This window comes from Myotis davidii, unplaced genomic scaffold, assembly GCF_000327345.1.
Source record: "Myotis davidii unplaced genomic scaffold, ASM32734v1 scaffold1042, whole genome shotgun sequence".
NCBI lineage: Eukaryota > Metazoa > Chordata > Mammalia > Chiroptera > Vespertilionidae > Myotis > Myotis davidii.
The window spans coordinates 121,274-137,893 of NW_006293398.1; the positions used below are offsets into that span (position 1 = coordinate 121,274).

Sequence of the window (16,620 nt, forward strand, 5' to 3'; positions counted from 1 at the left end):
ATACAGGTCCTCATGTTGTGGTGACCCCAACCATAAAGTTATTTTTGTTGGTACTTCATAACTGTAATTTTGTTACTGTTATGAATTGTAATGTAAATATCTGATATGCAGGATGTATTTTCATTGTTCACGACCCATAGATTGAGAACCACTGCTAGAGCCTCTCCCTACAGGGCCGTTTACTTTCAAATCAACATAAGGGCTCAGTGGTCACTGCTTGATTCCTGGTCAGGGCACATGCTCTGGTTTCAGGTCTGATCCCTAGTGTAGGGCATGTGGGAGGCAGCCAATCAATGATTATTTCTCATCATTGATGTTTCTCTCTCTCTCTCTCTCTCTCTCTCTCTCTCTACCTCTCCCTTCCTCTGAAATCAATAAAATAAAGGATAAAATCAGCATAAGGGATTTTGCTCATATCTGTAAAATCCCTTCACCATGGCTCTTCAATTACATTAAATATCCAAGAGAAGGTGTGTATAAGCTTCAAGATGGATGCCCCTCATTCCCATCCTGCTCCTTCTGCCTGGCCACCTTGGCAGCCAGAAACCATCCTTAGGTTAAATGTCATGATATATATATTACATTTATAATAGTGGCCCGGTGCACAGATTTGTGCACATTGAAAGGAAATGAATTAGAAGAAACATTTTAATATCGCTATTAGCCCTCGCTCTATAATAGAAGTGTCAACCAAATTCACAATCAATAATGACAAATTGAAACACACACATGTGATTGGTGCCAGCGAGAACTTTGTATTGTGCATGCCTGAGTCAACTTAGCCTTTCATATATATAGAATAAACGTGCTTAATTAGACCTGCTTTCTGATGTAGCTAAACTTTTTCCAGCCCAGTGAAACACCTCACCTTCTCTTTCAGGTAATTGTCAGCAACACAGCAGTAAATATCAACACAAAGCAGATTATTATTGTAGATCACACAGGGAGAGCAAAGAGTAAAATATTTAACTGCAGCAGTGTTTGACTATATTCTGTGCAGTGAAAAAACTTGAAGTCCTTTTCAACCTCCACCATTTCTTCCTTCTTTCTTCAGTCAAGTCAAGTTTCTAAGCTTTCTAAATTTCCATTTTGTGGCAAATGAAAAGAAAACAGGATTCCATCTAGTCTCCTATCTAACTACTCCAGGACTTCTGTGAAGATCAAATGAGATGAGGCATGGAAAAATGCTTCACAGACATTTGGTTAAAGTGTGAAATGTTTGCACCTGGCTATAAAGCAAGTCATGTTCCTGGGCTGAAGAAATTGCAAGGAGGCTAGTCATCACTAGGGAGAGGAAGCCCAGGCGTTGCTACAGGATGTCATTACTCGGAGTCCACAGTGACTGTTTCCAGGCTGGGCTGGGCTGTGGGCTGCATTTTGTGCCAAGGGGTCTTGGCAGCATCAGCTGCGATTTGGTGGGCTGTCGCTCTCGGGTGGTGGTGGGGCCTGTGTCCCACTTTGGGGAAGCTGAGTGTTGCTTTGTGGGCACCAGGTCCTCGGGTGCTTTTTCTCTGTAAATGACCAGTGTGCATCACAGCAGCTCCTGAATAAAACATCGGCCCCCTGGTGGTCAATGCACATCATACCAACTGGTCGGGCAGACACTTAGCATATTAGCCTTTTATATACTAGTACTAGAGGCCCGGTGCACAAAAATTTGTGCACTCGGAGGGAAGGGGGGGGCCCTCAGCCTGGCCTGTGCCCTCTCGCAGCCTGGGACCCCTCGGGAGATAATGCCCTGCTGGCTTAGGCCTGCTCCTGGGGGGCAGAGGGCAGGCCCAATCCCCAGGTGCAGCCCCTGGTCAGGCTCAGAGCAGGGCAGATTGGGGAGTTGGGGCGCCGACCCCTGTCACGCACAGAGTGGGGCCCATCAGGGGGGTTGAGGAGCTCCCCCATCACTCAGAGAGTAGGGCCGATAGGGGAGTTGCGGCACCGCCCCCTGTCACACACAGAGCAGGGCCTGTGGGAGGGGCAGGGTTGTGGCGCCACCCTCTATCACCCACAGAGCAGGGCTGATCAGGAGGTTGGGGTGCCTTCTCCTGTCACGAACAGAGCAGGGCGGATAGGGAGGTTGTGGCCCCACCCCCGTCACACACAGAGCCACAGGACGATCAGGGTTTTTGGGCGCTGCCCCCTGTCATGCTGATCCTGGTGCCGGGAGGCCACTCAGCTCTGCTGATCCCGGTGCTGGGAGGCATATTACCCTTTTACTATATAGGATAGAGGCCTGGTGTATGGGTGGGGCAGGCTGGTTTGCCTTGAAGGGTGTCCTGGATCAGGGGGGAGGTCCTCACTGGGGTGCCTGGCCTGTCTGGGTGAGGGGATGATGGCTGTTTGCAGCTGGTCACACACCCTTCAGGGTCGGGGTCTCCACTGCGGTGCCTGGCCAGCCTGGGTGAGGGGCTGAGAGCTGTTTTCAGGCTGGTGGGTGACGGAAGCTCCTGACCACTCCTTTTTTTCTTTTTTTCTTTTTTAATTCTGGGCCAGCTTTAGCTCTGAGGCTCTAGCTCTTAGGCCTCCCCTGCTGAAAGTAGGTATCTGGTTTATTTCAGTTCTATCATCGAAACAATGTATAACTCCAGCTCTGACTCCAGCTCTGAGATCCCAGCTTGCTGAAAGCTGGTTTCTGGGGTTTTTTTTAGCTTCTATATTTGTTAAAATGTTTCAAACTGCAGGCTCAGAGGCCTGCAAGGCAGGCGGGGAACGTTGGTTTCCTCCGTCACTGAAGCAAGCAAGCCTCATGTTAGTTTCAAGCTGCCTGGCTGCCGGCCACCATCTTGGCTGGCAGTTAATTTGCATATCTCGCTGATTAGCCAATGGGAAGGGTAGGGGTCGTATGCCAATTACCATGTTTCTCTTTTATTAGATAGGACTAGATGCCTGTTGCACGAAGAGATTCGTGCAATAGACCTTCCCTTCCCTTGGCTGCTGGTACCAGTTTTCCTCTGCCACCTGGGACCAAGGCCTTCGCTCTGGCTGGGCTCTGGGCAGAGCCCCCCTGCAGCTGTTAGGCTTTGCAGCTCCACTGATCCCGTGGCCATGAGGCCTCGCGACTCCGCTAATCCTGGGGGTGTGAGGCCTCCTGACTCCAGTGATCCCAGGGGCATGAGGCCTTGTGGCTGTGCTGATCCCAGGGTGGTGAGGCCTTGTGGCTCTGCTGATCCTGGGGTGTGAGGCCTCCCAGCTCCACTGATCCTGGGGTGTGAGGCCTCTTGGCTCCGCTGATCCTGGGGGTGTGAGGCCTCGCTCCTGGGCCGGCTTCGGGTATGTTTGGCTTCGCTCCACTGCTTGGAGCCTACGTATGCAAATTTGTATATCACCCCGATTAGCCAGTGGGAAGCGTAGTGAAGGTACGGTCAATTACCCTTTTTGTCTTTTACTAGATAGGATATAGATGTGATCTACATAGTGTATTTCCTAGTTAGACTTTCTCTAACTCAGTGAATTGATTATTATAGTAATAAACTTCTTATATGGTATTGACAATAATTTGAGATATCTGATCTCTTAAGATCACTCACACACTGTGAATTTGACTAACATCTGGGAGTTTTTACTTTTAATTTAATAGCATTCATTTCTGTGAGTTGTGTGGCACTGGTTTTGCTTGTCATGTGTAAGTATTTGTTTTAGAATATTAGTAAAATGCATTAGTTAAAAACATACAAAATATCATGGACTATATCAGTAATTATACAATATTGTCATATATTGGGTCAATAATATGGGGTATATTTCATGAAATAATACCCCCATATTTTAGAAACTTTTAAGTTATTTTCTATTTATTTATTCAGCTTATATGTGTATATAAGGTTTGAAGTTACCACTGGGCTGTCCTGATACAGTCTGAGATGGTCCTGCTCTGGCTGGCTGCCTGGGCCTCTGAGCAGGTTCCCTAAATCACCCACATCACCCACTGACTGAGAAGCACGATGAGGTGGACGCAGCTCACACCCAGGGATGGGGAGAGAGAGAATACAGGGCTCCTGCAGCTCTCCAGGGCCAGCAGCTGGGGAAGCTCCATCTATAGGCATTTGTCATTCTTAGGAAACAGTGTCCTTATAAAATAAGGACTCTGGAAGGTGTAGTCATAGTGCCAGAAAAGCTCAGGAGGGAGGATAGTGTGGCCACAGCCAGCAATGGTGTAGAGGCAATGGATACCCTGACAGCATGGGAATGTAGGCAGCAGGATTAGAAAAAAGACCAAAACTCTTGTTGGTAGTGGTGGTTGAGGTCAGAGGAGGGGGTGGAATTTCAATCAGATTGTCTTCTGTGTTATCCCTGCACCCTACACATTACAGTTCTACCAGCAGCTTTACAGGGGACTGAAGTTCAGGTTCCTTTGCTGGATTGTGCAGTGGAAGGAGGCAGGATCAAACAACTTGGCATCTCTAGCTCCTGACTCTGGGTGGGATGGAGCTATGGCTCCTGGATGCAAAAACCACCACAGTTAATTCTCTAGGGGGCAACCTGGGTTTGTGTCCCTTTCTTCTCAGCACTATCACCTGCTACTGGGTGGTAGCTAAGGGTTCCATTGCCCTAGCCAGAGGTTGACCAGATTACTGAAAAAGGCATCAAATTACTGAGAAGCTGTCTGTGGATGGGGAGATCTATGATGGCTGTGTTTGGTGTTTACAGATAGTATAAAAATTAACTTTCAGTTAAAAACTGATACTGACGGGCACAGTTTCAATTATTTTCATTATTTCCTTTTTGCACAATAAAATAACTCTTTTTAGAAATCTAATGAGACTAAAAGTACCACAGTACTTTTTATAGATTAATTACTTTGGCATAAAGACTTGACCAACACATGAATTAAAGACCACCAGTGACGAGAGCTTTTAGTGCATGCTGTTTATTTATGTGTGTTTTTATATTATAGAAGCACAGTGTGTACATTATAAATTGAGCAAAATCAAATCTTAAAGAAAAACTAAAGATTTCCAGTAATAATAGAACCCTATAAAACTACCATTAGTTACTAAAATTAAAATATGGTAAAAGCTTTTTATTTAGAAACACCCATGTATTCTTCCACCTGCTAGTATTTCAAACATAAAGGAAGAGCCACATCATATATTCAATGAAATGGGTAATGAATAATGATGTTTAGTCAAGAATGTAAAAGGTCTTAGTTATATTAGCACATAATCAACAATACATTACATATAATTAATGATTTAAAGGACACTCTCTAACAATATAATATGACAGAGGTTTCAATGTTCAAATTATGTAAATGCAATCTTACTTTGAGTTTGAGTCCTCATACAACTAACAAATTCAGCAGATGGTTCCCATCATATTGAAGAAAAAGTAGAATTTATGTAAATTTTAAAAATACAATAATTAAGACTAAATATTTGTTAAAGAGTTTAATCAATAGTTTAATCACAGCTGTAGAGAGGGTGAATTGTAAGATAGGTGTGGGGAAATGACACAGGGCTTCACAGCTAGATTACTAGAGGGAAAGCCAGGGACTTATATTGAGATATGAAGATAATGATATAACATTATGTACTTAACATATAGACAGTGTAATGTATGAATAAATGTAGCTCTAGACAGAGATACGAAAGAAGATGAGGAGAGTACTGCTCTGATCATCCTGTGAATTTCTGTCTAGTAGAGAATACGAATAACATTGAAGTATGTATCACTGTGGTGAGAATTACAAAGGAGTGCATAGCACAGGTTATTAAGTAACATTACATCAAACTATGGATTATTAAACTGACACAAGAACATGTATAATATAGATAGATTAAGGGAAATTAGAAAATTATTTCTAAATTGCCATCATTTGCTTTGTGTGAGTGGGTTGTTTTGTTTGTTTGTTTGCCTTTGCTATTGTGTCTCTACAACCATGTCTGTTTGGGAGGAGAATAAATTATGTCAGAATATCACAAATATCTCACGATTTCACTTTTTTTTTGAGGAATCTAAAGTGCAAAATGAATTGACAAACAGAAGACCAGATGCTTGGAGTCATGGAACAGAATGACATACCTCAATGTGGGGGTGGGGGCGGGGGAAGGAAAAGAGAAAGCAAAAAAACTTAGGTACTTATATGTATAGCCCATGGACGGGGCAATATTGTGGTGACGGGGCAATCAGGGTGGTGGTTGTGAGTAGGGACTGGGAGGCTGGGGGTATGGGGGAAATGGGAGACATCTGTAATACTATCAACAATAAAATATCTAATCTAATAAAAGGGTAACAGGCAAATTAACCATCACTCCGGCACAAAGATGGTGGTGCCCGTCGTGGCTGGGGAGGGATGCTGGTGTTGTTGCCCCGGCAATGAGGCCAGCTCCCGTGCCCCAGCCACAGAGGGAGGGAAGAGTTCTGGGCAGGCAGCATGCCCCAAGCTCAGCAGACACATTGCAGGGGTGAGGGCTTGCCCCAGATGGCTTCTACAGGGCTTGGTGTGGCAGCGTGTGAGCTGCAGAAGAAACACCTTTTCTGACCATTCATTGGCTAAGCTCCTTGCATGCCATTACTTGCAGTGTTCTTGGTAACTTGGGTAATAAGAATCCAAGAAGGTGATTTAGGGATATTCCACCTTACTCCTGGAGGAAAAAACTAAGGTCTGCTGCTGGAGGGGCTAAGAAATGTCATATCCTACTCTAGCCAGTTTGGCTCAGTGGATAGACCTCAGCGGGCTGACCGCATGGTCGGGGTTTGATTCTGATCAAGGGCATGTACCTAGCTTGCATGCTCCTCCCTGGCTGGGGCCCAGGTCAGGGCTCATGCAGGAGGCAACCAATTGAAGTCTCCCTCTCACATTGATGTTTCTCTCTGTCTTTCCCTCTCTCTTCCACATTCTCTAAAAATCAATGGAAACATATCCTCAGGTGAGGGTAAAAAAAGAAAGAAAGAAATGTCATATCCTGTGAAAGACATCTTGAAAATGCCTAAAGAAAGTTGCCATTTTTTCATGGTGAAGGGACTGGAGTCCATGTTGATGAAAACACCTTGGTGGCTGCAGTGGCTGGCAGTGGCAGCAGCAGCGGGGTGATGGGGCTGGTGTCTTCCCCTGATCAGCCCGGGGACCTACATCAGTAGGACATCCGCTGAGGGCTCCCAGTCTGTGAGAGGGGGCAGGATGGGCTGAGGAACAAACCCCTCCAGTGCACAAATTTCATGCACTGAGCCTCAATTATTTATTATATATATGTTAGAAAACAGAAATGATAGTTTATAAACATATTTAAACATTTAATGTGGTGATGCCATTTTATAAACATACAATAATTGCATTCCCTTAAATTGCAATGTGCTAGGTATCACCCTGGTGCTTCACAGGATATTTCATAAAAATAGTTTCCAGAGACATGGAAATTCATCAAACAAATGGCCAAGACTTAACTTTTCTTTTTTAAAAAAAAAAATCTAATTCACTTTTTAAAAACTAGATCTTTTTTTTTATTTTAGAAAGGAAGGGAGAGGGAGAGATAGAAACATCAATGATGAGAGAGAATCATTGATTGGCTGCCTTCTGCACACCCCCTAGTGGGGATTGATCCCGAAACCCAGGCATGTGCCCTAGACTGGAATCGAATCTGGAACCTTTCAGTCCACAGGTCAATGCTCTATCCATTGAGATAAACCAGCTAGGGCAAGACTTAACTTCTCATGGAAGATTAACGCAACGGAAAGGCTTCAGAGGGAAAGTGAAGGGGGAAGAAGTTAAACTGCATAAGAGGGAACCATCGGCAGCATCATGGAAGCTCACAGTACCTTTGTCATAATCCAGAAACACTCCAATCTTACCCACAGGCATTTTCACATGATGAACTAAGAGTGGGCGGTTAGTGGAGAGATAATAATGACCACCCAGCTTCAAGGCGAATAGAAGAGATGCTTCTTCAAAATCAATAATGAAATCATGCTCTCTTAGGAGGATATCTTTACACACTCCCAGAACCCAACTCGAGTTGCGTGGCACATCCACCTCCCAGTAGTGTCTACCGGAGACGAACGTATGATCTCCCCATGCAGCAATACTCCGCACTCTCTGAGGCTCCCTGGGCATGCTGTGCTGGTTATTTCCAAACAGCACGCCCCTCACATCCTCAGAGAGGCTCATGAGGTGACCGATGGTTCCAGGAATCAGGACATTATCCACTGCAGAAAGAGGCAAAATCAGGTCAATAAATGGAATTTCCATGGCCTGAGGAGCAGAGCCTCTTCATTTGTCCCTCCTCCAAGGAAGTACAAAATAAAGAAAGCAAAGAGAGTGCAGACTGGGTCATCTACAAAGAGCAAGTGTTATCACTACCTCTACAGCACACGGAAGTCCTTCACAGTACACAGAAGAAGAAAACAAAACCTCTGCACACATCACCAAGGGTGTGACTGTGTGAAGCAGAGATTTAGTGTCAACCTCTGGGTTGTTTTAGGTCACACATAAAACCTTTTCTTTCCTTTAGAAAACTCTTCTTGTGTTAATTGTCCCTGACACTTTAAGAAATAGACAGCACTTTGCTATTATGTGAGTTGTTATCTATAATAATAAAAGAGTAATATGCTAATTAGACCAGATGTCCTTTTGATGTCCTTCTGGACAACCTTTTGGACAAAGCCAGGGCTGCAAGGGAAACTCAGGTCCCAGGTGCCAGAGGGAAAGGCAGCCGGAGGAAGGAAGGCCTACTCTTGCACTAATTTCTTGCATCTGGCCACTAGTCCTATATAATAGAGTTAATATGCTAATTAGAACAAACAGCAGAACAACTGTCAAGATGACCTTCTATCTAGACCAAGCTGGGGCTCGGAAGGCTGAGCCCCTTGCAGAATTTCATGCATCGGGCCTCTAGTTGGAATATAAGTGTCATCAGCTACATATTCAAGAATCTAAATATTTGATGGAAATACATACTATGCATAAATTAGTAATTGTTGAAGATAATGCTTGGGATTTTCATTATCTGTGCAGACCCTGCATTCAGTCTAATCTCAATTTCATTTCTGTGTGTTTAGACCTGCTCTCTACTATGAGCCTAATATGATTGGACCCCGGTCACAGATCTTTCTCTGTCAGTGGTTTTGACATTGATCTAACAGCACTAAAATTATTCTGCTTATAACATTTTCAGTCCCTTTTTGGACTTTCTGATTTCATAAATAATAAATATTCTTAGTGAAATGCATGATATATGCACTTACAATATATAACAGATTTAAATTCATCAGTGTCATATGTAAACATTTAATAGCGGGGTAACTGAGCAAACATACAATATTGATGGCTAATCTGAGAACTAAATATTCTATCGCCTCGTGACCACATGGTCAACCTCATTGCTCTTCTCCTCCTCTATGTATTCCAAACGTCAAAAAAAATAGGTATCTTGCTTTGTATTTTCAATAAGTTGCAAAGTTCATTGTGATATGACTATATAAGGGAAGAAGATACTAATTTTGGAAAGTGATGGACTGTCTTCATGACAGAAAAGATAAAGTTAAAATAGAAAAAGAACCTATAAGCCTAAGATCCACAAATAAATTGAGGCCTGATGCCATAGGGCTTGCGCTTACCTTTGAATCTGCTCAGCATGTCCAGGAGTCCAGTGCTGCACCAGGAAGTGAGGTCGGGATTCACTAGTTGAGTTGTTTGAATCTGCACCAATTCAGTCCTGTATATAATGACATCAGTGGCATTTGGAGGCAAAAGTTAGTCACACAACTACTCTAAATATCATAGCTTTTCTTCCAAGATATTTCATCAGGATCCTCCCAAACTGAGCTAATGGGGTATACATTGTAGTCTACCCTCTTGGGGATATAACAAATGTTACCTTACTTCTTTTCTGAATTTATAAATTATATCACATGTCAACTTCCCCATTCTCCTCAGATATTATTGTATTTCTAAAATGATTGACAATCATTTCCTCCATCTACTCCACCCCAGAGAATGCAAACCCCTGGGTATCTGACAGGGAGCAGAACATCCAGGCAGAGCCTTTGGGACTTGAGTCTCAGAGTTGTCACCAATGATACATTCAATGTCTGAAAGGGGAGAGTCCATAGAGCCAGACAGCTCTGCTCTTTTATTTTTTTCCCTCAAGTAAGAAAACCTAACTTCCACTTGGCAGCTCTGCTCTTAAAGATCTAACTTCTTAGGGGCACCAGGACGTCCATTCCCCTGAGGTCTGACCTGCAGTGATGGAACAGGTTGAGTCATTGGTAGTCCTGGGAAGAAAATCAACCCCCATACATTCATAGCAAAGCTCCTGTTCCTGCTCTTTTCACCTTCCACTTGTGCAGTGTAGGTACCTTTTCTGTGATACTTTAAAAAAAATCACTCCTGTAACGTTTATTGTACTAAATAGGAAGTGGATGGGGAGAGGAGCTGGAAGAAAACTCAGAAGCTCAGATGTTTTAGGTACATATGAATTAAACCACATGGAAAGGAAACTTCTGAGACCAGAAGACCTCAGGGCCATTTTTGAAAGAAAACAGGAAATACCTACAGAGGATAGTCAAAACATGTACAGCTCCCTCACCCAGAAGAGAATGACTTTCTCAGAAAGAATTAGTGTAAACTCACCTTTCCATCACAGTTCCCAAATCCTGCAAAACAAATAGAAAAAGAAGGTAAATATACAAATTATGTCCTTTTACATATTTTCTTGAGTTTGTTTTAATAATGTACTTTTTCCTATTCTCCCTTAAAGGAACAACCAGAGGCCATCTTAATAACAGCACTTCAACTAAAGCACCCAGAGCTTCCTCAAGGAGTTCTGAGGATATCAGGAGGTCAGGCAGAGAAGTGAAGTGATGCAACCGGATCTAGGTTTTCAATATCACTCATTGCCCCCTGTTATTCCCAAGGAGAGATCTGACCATTTATAACAATAAAATCAAAACAGAGCATCCAATGAAAAACTGAGAGAGCTTTAAAATTGATTGTCAAATTCTAGAAATCATGCCTAGGCAAGGGTCAAAACCTCAATGTCTTTAGCCAGTTGCTTTTATGGCAGTAACAGAGAGTGACAGTAGATTAGGTGAATGTAAATAGAAAATTATCACAGCAAAGGTAATATTACCATGCTGAGAGATTGACTGAATTTGGACAATCTGTCTGTGAAGGTGGTGCTCCAGATTACACGGAAATCACATTATCCTATGTCAGCTATTTAGGCAAAGAGCTCCCAAAGATTACCAGGATACAAGAAAATAAGTGACTGACTGGATGGACACCATGATGGGAGTCCAGGAGCAGAATCACTTAGCTGAGGCTAATGGTGTACGCAAGCATCATAGCCACATTGTCCAGAAAAGGATTCCTGTCTCAATTGATGGACCCTCCCCTCTCACCTGGAGCAGCTCCACATCTGACTTTTGGCACATGTCCTTCAGCTCTGTGAACATTTCTCTCTGGGTTACTATCTGTTGGGTCATCCTGACTCTGCTTTCCTCCAGTTTATCGTAGATCTCCTTTGCTTCTTTCTCCATAACTTGCAGATGGAGGACCTCCTCCTCAAAGAGAAATTGATGAATCTTCTGATATTCAGCTTTGATCATCGCCTTCCTAAGGGCCACATACTCCTGCACAGATAGAGGATCAAAGGGATTACACATTCCCACTCTAAAAAGATTGTCAAACTTCCATTTTTCCCTTAGTCTCATCAAGAAACTTTTTGCCTCATACCTCAAAGCGTCTTGAGTATTTGCAAGCCCTTCAGTTCACCCTGACCCTATGTTCCTAGTCTCTTTTCTTATTAAATCAAGCCCTCTTAAGGCTCCAATTCTAGCCAAACCTGTGTGGCTCAGTTGTTGAGTTTCCACTATGAACCAGGAGGCCACGGTTCAATTCCAGATCAGGGCACATGCCAGGGTTTAGGGCTCGATCTGCAGTAGGGGTGGTTAGGGAGGCAGCCCAACAATGATTCTCTCTCATCAATGATGTTTCTGTGTCTCTCATCCTTTCTCTCTGAAACCAATAAAAATTTTAAAATCCTATATAACAAAAACCTAATATGCTAAGTGTTAGGTCGACTGGTTGGCTGTTTAACCAATCAAAGCGTAATATGCTAATGATATGATAAGGCCACTCAACCACTTGCTATGACATGCACTGACCACCAGAGGGCAGACACTCCAACCCATAGATTAGCTTGCTGCTGGGGTCTGGCTGGTCAGGACTGAGAGAGACAGGCCGGACATGCCCAGGAGCCCTTCCACAGTCCCTCCCTGGCTGGCCAACCTCCAGCATCCCTCTCCAGCCCCAATCGTGCCTTGGTGGGGTCCCTGGGCCTGGCCTGAGCCCTCTCAAAATCTGGGACCCCTCGGTGGATGTCTAAGAGCCGATTTTGGCCTGATCCTGCAGACCAGGCCGAGGGACCCTACTGGTGCACAAATTCGTGCATTGGGCCTCTAGTAAATAAATAAATAAATAAATAAATAAATAAATAAATAAATAAATAAATAAAGGGTCCCTGGAATGCTTCTTCACAGTTCTTACTCCATCAATTATTTCTTCTCCTTTACCTTCTTTTTCTATTGCTCCTTTGCTTGGTTTTTCTATTAAGTATTTAAAAATATTTAAGTATACACCATAATATACAGAATTTTTTAAATTCTCTATTTTTTTTTTCTCTTGGTCCTACTTTATTTTTCTCCTCTCCTTCAGTCAAACTTAGTGTGGTTTTGACTTATACTCTGTTTCTGAAAAGACTTATCAAACCTTCAAAGTTATACTGGGAATACCTCTCAAGCCTTGCATACACTCAGCTGATTGACCCTTGAACAACATCTATGTGTGCAGGTTTCCTTGAAGATTCTTGCCGGGGCAGACCAATGATGATATATTTGACCTGATGTTGCAAATCCATTAATGCAGAAGGTCAACTGTATGCACTGTTTTACACAATTTTATATAAAGAACTTGAATATCCCCGGAATTTGGTATCCCTTGGGTCCTGCAAACAATGCCTCATAGATAAGAAGAAATAAGGAAATCGTGGTAAAGTCAAAAGTTTTATGTGGATATTTGGCTGCAAGCAGTTGGGACCCTAGCCTCCTGCCCTGTTCCACAGTCAACTGTATTAGCATTCTTTCCTCTAGCTTCCATGAATGCAGAGGGTGAACATTTTAATATATATATTAAAATGACTACTTTTTCGTGGGCAGAAACTATTATCATTTAAGCATTATTCATTAACTTCAATTTACCTGAAACTATAAACCAGAATTTCTCAATCTGCATAAATATATCAAAGTAAAAAATAAACAGAACACATTCATTCTTACCTCCAGGGACTCGGCTTTGCTAGTTTCTAGCTTCACATTGTTTTGCAATTGTTTAGTCATATTCCATAAGAAGGCCATCCTCTTGAGAAGTTTCTCCTGCAAAATAACAATGAAGCTTAGTGACACCTAAGATGGTTACTGTAAATTATATCCTCTTTTTTATGGTTACCAATAAAGGCAGACGTTGAAAACACTGTCACCTTGAGGTAAAATGGAGAGGTCTGATCTTTTCATATTAACCTCATTTTATTCTTATATTTTGAATATCAGCGGTGACAGAAACATAACAATGAGTTTGGAGAGACCTACCGAAAATAACCATTTCTTGAGAAATTGGCACCCAGATTTTCATCTATCCTGACTATGAAGAAAACAAATTTGCATCAGATGCCAGTGTTCCCGGTGCTAGCCACCTGCCCCACAATAGCACCAATCCTACATATTTAGACAATATATTTAAGGAAATCTCCCTTAGTACAGGCTTAGCACAGCTCTAGTTATAGTGTCCATGTTGGCCAACAGCTCTGCCCGGATACATTTATATTTTGGAATTTACATCGAAACATCAACAGTTCCACCAGCTCTATTCTCATCAATAAATTTTTTTAATCATCATCCTCATCTTTCTCTCTCACTTAGAAGCCGACATCTACCAAATTGCACGAGAGGCACCACTTACCCTAAATTCCTCAGCAGCCCGTTGGGTTGAGCGGTGGCTGTGAAGCATGTGCTCCAGGGAATTAGAGCACAGCCCACAGAGCAGGTTCTTGTCAGTGTCACAGAAGACCCACTTTGCAGCATCGTGTGCCTCACAGATCTGCTCCTGAGAGCTGTTGACAGGTTCCATTCTGACCTGTCTGGCAAGGGAAGCCATGTTCCTGAGATGGGTGTTGGTTTTCAAATCTGTCTTCTTCGACACTTGTCTGCAATGAGGGCAGCACATGGGAGTCTGGGATGCATCCCAGCTGAGGAACAGGCAGGGACGGCAAAAGCTGTGCCCACAATCTAAGGTGACCGGGTCTAGGAAGTAGTTCATGCAGATGGAGCAGGTGAGCTCCCTCTGCAAGACTTGCAAGGCCTCGGAATCCATGTTTCTAAAATTAAAATAAAAGGAAGACAAAACGAGAGAGGGAGATACAGAAAGTCATTCTTCTTCACAGATGAGGAAAGAAAGATCGTTGGATAAAGATATGTCTGCTTGAGCTCTATCTACCTCTTAAGTAGGTATCTAATCTTCTCATTAATTTACCACCAATACAAACATAGACAAAGCATATCTAGACAGGTTGGGTTTATGCTAAGACACAAATGAGAAAATGGGACAAGATGGTCCTCAGCATCCTTTTCGTTTAAAATAAACAGTGATCTCAGCCCCCTCTGCTAGACTCCATTGTTTGGAGTGTTCCAACACGCCAACGTTTCCGGTTTGAATACCAGTTCGGGTATATACTGGAATGAACCAATGAATGCATCAACAAGTAGAACAGAAAAACTGATGTTTCTCTTTCTCTATCCCTCTTCCTCTCTTTCTCTAAAAATCAATGATTTTTGAAAAATAAAATAAACCATGATCTCAATCATACATAACTCATTTAGCACATGCTAATTTGTGCGCAATTGACTATAAATTAATGAATCAATGTCTGTCCTTTTCACTCTCTCTGTCTGTATGACTGTAAAATAAACAAACCCTTCATATTTATGTTAATAGTATCAATGTGTCTGCTCTCCAAACTGCCCATCAAACTGATCCGGTTAAACTACACTTGTTTAATTTAATTAAAGTGTTGACTTTAACTTTGAAATCCTTAAACTATACATAGTTGAATTTATGCCTTAACTTTAATAGCAAAACTCTTCCTTTTAAATAAGATATTGTAAATTTTTCTCTTATTTCCAGTTCAGGAAAATAAATTTTTTTTTCAACTCAGTTTATTTAGCCCATCATAGCACCTTCACATTTTGAATTGGTGCATGCTCAAACTACACTGATAATCAGCAAGTAATCCATTGATTTTTTTTTTTTTTTAAATATCACCTTAACTGGTGAGGATCAGTTGGTTGGAGCATTGTCCCAAACACCAGAAGGTGGCAGGTTTGATTCCCAATCAGGGTACACGCTCAGGTGGTGGGTTTGATACCAAGTTAGGGAGCATGCTGGAAGCAGCCAATCCATATTTCTCTCTCTCTTATCTATATTTCTCTCTCTCTCTCTCCCTCTCTCTCTCTCTCTCTCTCTTTCCTAAAACCTCTCTGGAATCAATTTTTTTTTTTCAAAATGAAAACAAGAACACTGGGAAGTTGTCTCTACACTAGAAAATCCAGAGATGCAGTTAATGGAAGCGGGACTGACTCATCTTTATTTCTGATATTCTTTCATGTGTCCAGTTCTACTTCCCGGAAAGCCTTACAATTGTTCAGATCTATTTCAAAGTTTTCAAATGGAGCCTGGAGACTGCAAATATGATCTTAACAAGGTTTTTCTAAGTATTTGAACACAAATTTTTCAGGTTAATATGTATGAAGACTTTTACATGCATACATTATATTTAACATTTTAGATAGTTTATGATTTCCATAATTGCACAAAAAATAACGAAATCTCTTTTAGGGACCAAAATAATGCACTAGTAATATGGTAGTAAAATAAAAATAATCAGGTAATCTATTATAGCAAATATCAATATATCGCAATGCTCTAATCACAGATATTTTAAATATTGATGTCAATTCAATTAACTAGAACATCTACTTGTTAGCTTGGAGAAGATCCATGCATTTCAACAGATAAATTGAAAGTATTTGTATAAGAGAACATAGGCATGAAGATATTTACTTTAAATCCCATACTCACCAGATTTTAAAATTAGTGGACTCACCTCTGGAAGTTCTTTCGATCAGAGTCGTAGGAACTCTTCGCGCTCAGCTGGCAGCTCCGACTTTCGTCAGCCTACCCTGGAGACGAAGTGAAGTGGGCTCTGGAAAGACTGGCCTTTTATACCTAAGGCCACACCCACTTGCTGGGATTGGCTTATATCTTAAAAAGGTAATAGAGTAGTAGGATTCCTGGGACAGTAGGATGGCTGATTAAGTTTAGAACTTACAGAAAAAAACGCCTGGGGGCTGACACCCTCACAGTGGTCAGCAAACTGCGGCTCGCGAGTTAACTTTAATAGTTTTGCTATTAAAGTTAGTGTCTGGTTGTTTCCCTGTCTCTTTGGCCCCTTGAGTGTGGCTCTTCCTAAGCCTTAGGAGTACCCTAATCAAGTTAATAACAATGTACCTACCTATATAGCTTAAGTTTAAAAAATTTGGCTCTCAAAAGAAATTTCAATCGTTGTACTGTTGATATTT

General features: G+C 42.2%; 1 protein-coding gene across 1 annotated transcript; it reads right to left on the reverse strand.

Annotated features, from left to right (window-relative positions):
• Positions 1-7,608: 7,608 nt before the first annotated feature.
• On the reverse strand, positions 7,609-16,218 carry LOC102755470 (tripartite motif-containing protein 64). Its single transcript, XM_006767135.1, has 7 exons — positions 16,146-16,218; positions 13,946-14,360; positions 13,267-13,362; positions 11,332-11,562; positions 10,562-10,584; positions 9,547-9,644; positions 7,609-8,136 (listed from the first exon to the last, which is right to left on the reverse strand). Exons 2-7 carry the CDS (start codon positions 14,354-14,356, stop codon positions 7,643-7,645), a joined length of 1,353 nt encoding a protein of 450 aa, XP_006767198.1. The 5' UTR covers positions 14,357-14,360; positions 16,146-16,218; the 3' UTR covers positions 7,609-7,642.
• Between the last annotated feature and the right edge of the window lie 402 nt (positions 16,219-16,620).

Excerpts from the sequence above, each read along its gene's own strand:
- LOC102755470 (XM_006767135.1), bottom strand. The coding sequence starts at position 14,356 with ATGGATTCCGAGGCCTTGCAAGTCTTGCAGAGGGAGCTCACCTGCTCC. Across the intron at positions 13,363-13,945 it reads GGGCTGCTGAGGAATTTAGG|GAGAAACTTCTCAAGAGGAT; the intron begins GTAAGTGGTGCC and ends GTTATTTTGCAG. Across the intron at positions 10,585-11,331 it reads CAGATGTGGAGCTGCTCCAG|GATTTGGGAACTGTGATGGA; the intron begins GTGAGAGGGGAG and ends TTTGTTTTGCAG.